This window comes from Eimeria tenella, genomic scaffold (genome assembly GCF_000499545.2).
Source record: "Eimeria tenella Houghton genomic scaffold, Eth_scaff1419, whole genome shotgun sequence".
NCBI classification, from domain to species: Eukaryota; Apicomplexa; class Conoidasida; order Eucoccidiorida; family Eimeriidae; genus Eimeria; species Eimeria tenella.
The window spans coordinates 1-3,214 of NW_013543884.1; the positions used below are offsets into that span (position 1 = coordinate 1).

Below are 3,214 nucleotides of genomic sequence, written 5' to 3' on the forward strand. Positions count from 1 at the left end.
AGCTGCTGCTGCTGTTGCTGCTGCTGCTGCTGTTGCTGTTGCTGCTGCTGTTGCTGCTGCTGCTGCTGCTCCTGTGGTTTAAGTCTCTGCGTCTGCTGCTGCAATTGCTGCTGCTGCCCTGGTCGCAGGAGCTGCTCGTGGACGCAGCCTGCGGCCAAGCCCGAGGCTCAGCTGCTTCACGTCTACACTCTAGGGTTTAGGGTTTAGGGTTTAGGGTTTAGGGTTTACCCTGTTGGAGGCTACGTCCAGCAGCCGCAGCCTCCGCAGCTGCTGCAGGCTGCCGAGGCGACTCAAAAGATTCGAAGAGACCCGCAGCTCCTCGAGGCCTGCCAGCGTCTCAACTCCCTGCAGCAGCAGCAGCAGCAGCAGCAGCAGCAGCAGCAAGACGAAGAGTGAGACCCGCGGAGGCAGCACTGGGAGCGGCTGGCTACTGCAGCTGCAGCGGCTGCTTGGGCGCAAACAAGAGCACTGTGAAGCAGCAGCAGCAGCAGCAGCAGCTGCAGCAGCAGCAGCTGCTGCTGCTGCTGCAGCTGCTGCAGCTGCTGCAGCTGCTGCTGCTGCTGCTGCTGCTCACCTCGAGAGAGACTAAGGAGTTTGCGTGGAGACTCAGCACTCGCAGCTGCTGCAGCGAGGCCCCAGTGGGAAGCCGCAGAAGAGCAGCAGAGACAGAAGTGAGGCCTTGGCCAATCAGCCGCAGCTGCTGCTGCTGCAGCAAATGCTGCTGCTGCTTCTGCTGTTGCTGCTGCTGAGGGGCGTCCAAAGGGGCTGCGGCATTGTGGTGATACGACGCAGCTCCTTCTGCTGCAGCATGTGCAGCAGCAGCAGCTGCTGCTGCTGCTGGAGGCGCGGCATCAGTGCTGCTGCTGCTGCTGTCAAGATCGTCATCTTCGTGCTGCAGCAGCTCCTGGGGCTGTACAGGGAGCAGCAGCATCTGCAGCAGCGCCAGGGAGCCGTTCTCCCTGCAGCAGCAGCAGCAACAGCAGCAGCAGCAATAGCAGCAGCAACAGCAGCAGCCTACCCGGCAACAGCGTTGCGGTGGGCACTCATCCCATCAGCCAGAGTGCTGCTTCCGCCTCTGTTGCTGCTGCTGTGGCTGCTGCTGCTGCCCTGGCTCCTGCTGCTGCTGCTGCTGCTGCCCTGGCTCCCGCTGCTGCTGCTGCTGCTGAAAAGCAGCGCCGGGCAGCCGAAGCTCTGGCTGCAGCTAGTTCCGTTTGTCGTCCTGAGAAGCAGCAGCAGCAGCTGCTGCTGCTGCTGCAGCTGTAGCTGCTGCTGTAGCTGTTGCTGCTGCTGCAGTAGCCCTGCTGCTGCTCACTCTTGCTGCTGCCAGTTCTTAACTGCAGAGCACATTGCGCTGCCGACGTCAAGGCCCAGAAGTTAGGCCTGGAAAGCCCCTCTACCCAAACCCTAAACCCTAAACCCTAAACCCTAAACCCTAAACCCTGGGGGGAAGCTGTAAGGGGGCCCCTCGGGGTCTCGGGGGCCCCCAGGAGCAGCAGCAAATCTAAATGGAGCTTCTGCTGAAGCGAAAAGCTCCTAAAGACACAAAACAAAACTAAAAAGAGGAAAAAATAAAGTTTAAAGTCCAGGGGCCCCCCCGGGGCCCCCAGCGGTGCCCGCTGGAGGGGGTGGGGTTGGTGGTTGTGGCGAGAAGAGGGTTTGTTCTAGGGTTTTTGTTTCTTTTTTCGTTCAAATTAATTAAAATAATTAAAATATTATTTTTAGAAGTTTTAGAAATGAAAAAGTGGTCAAAAAGGTGCACAGAGGTGCGCGTACACCCCGTCGGGCTGTACATACACCGCAGACGCGCCAGCAGCAGCAAAATCGAATTGGAGGAAAAAAAGATTTAATTTCAAACCCTAAACCCTAAACCCTAAACCCTAAACCCTAAACCCTAAACCCTAAACCCTAAACCCTAGCCCCAAGACAAAGTTTAAAAGACACAGAAGGGCGAAAAGGGATTAAAAGGGATGGAGCAAGACAGCGGAAATTATGCTACTACTAAACCCTAAACCCTAAACCCCAAACCCTAAACCCTAAACCCTAAACCCTTCTCCCTTTTCTTTCCTCTCCACTGCCTGCTGCAGCTAGCCACACCAAAGGCGGCTATAAATCAAAAAGTCCAGCTAGCCACAGCTAGCCACAGCTAGCCACAAGCCGCTCCAAACTGCCCACAGCTAGCCACAGTCGCCTAAGCTAGCTGGCCCTCTTTATGGCTAGCTGCGCCTCGCTATGGCTAGCTGGCCCTCATACTGGCTAGCTGGGCCTTCTTATGGCTAGCTGGGCCACCTTATGGCTAGCTGGGCCTTCTTGTGGCTAGCTGGGCTTTCTCATGGCTAGCTGGGCTTTCTCATGGCTAGCCCCCCTCCTTATGGCTAGCTGGAACTTCGTATGGCTAGCTGAGCTTCATTGTGCTAGCTATATATATATATATATATATATATATAAAGGCCCAGCTAGCCATAAGAAGGCCCTTCTTATGGCTAGCTGGGCCTCACCATAGCTAGCTGGTCCTTCGTTTGGCCTAGCGGGGGCTTATTGTGGCTAGCTGGGCCTCACTATGGCTAGCTGGGCCTGCCTATGGCTAGCTGGGTGTGACTATGGTCAGCTGGGCCTTTTTCTGGCTAGCTGGGATTTCTTATAGCTAGCTGACGCTCGCAATAGCTAGCTGGGTCCTCTCATGGCTAGCTGGGTTTTCCTATGGCTAGCTGGGCCTTCTTAGGGCTAGTTGCATCTGCTTGTGGCTAGCTGAGCCTCCTTGTGGCTAGCTGCATCTCCTTGTGGCTAGCAGGACCTTCTTACAGCTAGCTGGGCTTTTTTATGGCTAGCTGGGCCTTCCTGTGGCTAGCTGCATCTCACTGTGGCTAGTTGGGCTTTCGTATGGCTAGCTGGGCCACACTGTGGCTAGCTGGGTCTTCCAATGGCTAGCTGTACTTTCTTACAGCTAGCTGTACTTTCTTATAGCTAGCTGAGCTTTCTTATGGCTAGCTGTACTTTCTTTTTGCTAGCTGGCCTTTCTTATAGCTAGCTGTGCTTTCTTACATAGCTAGCTGGGCTTTCTTATATAGCTAGCTGGGCTTTCTCATGGCTAGTTGGGTTTTCTTACATAGCTGGCTGGCCTTTTTTGTGGCTAGCTGGGCTTTCTTACATAGCTAGCTGGCCTTTCTTACGGCTAGCTGGGCTAGCTTATAGCTAGCTGGCCTTTCTTATGGCTAGC

The 3,214-nt window shown here is 55.2% G+C and overlaps 1 protein-coding gene across 1 annotated transcript; it reads right to left on the reverse strand.

Annotated features, from left to right (window-relative positions):
• Positions 1 to 78: 78 nt before the first annotated feature.
• ETH_00030395 (uncharacterized protein) lies at positions 79 to 1,219 on the reverse strand (the record flags this gene model as incomplete). The annotated part of the gene is made up of 4 exons (XM_013379101.1): positions 79 to 189; positions 229 to 345; positions 575 to 959; positions 1,019 to 1,219. Coding segments are annotated over 4 exons (814 nt in total), but the record flags the coding sequence as incomplete, so codon positions are not given.
• Positions 1,220 to 3,214: the final 1,995 nt, after the last annotated feature.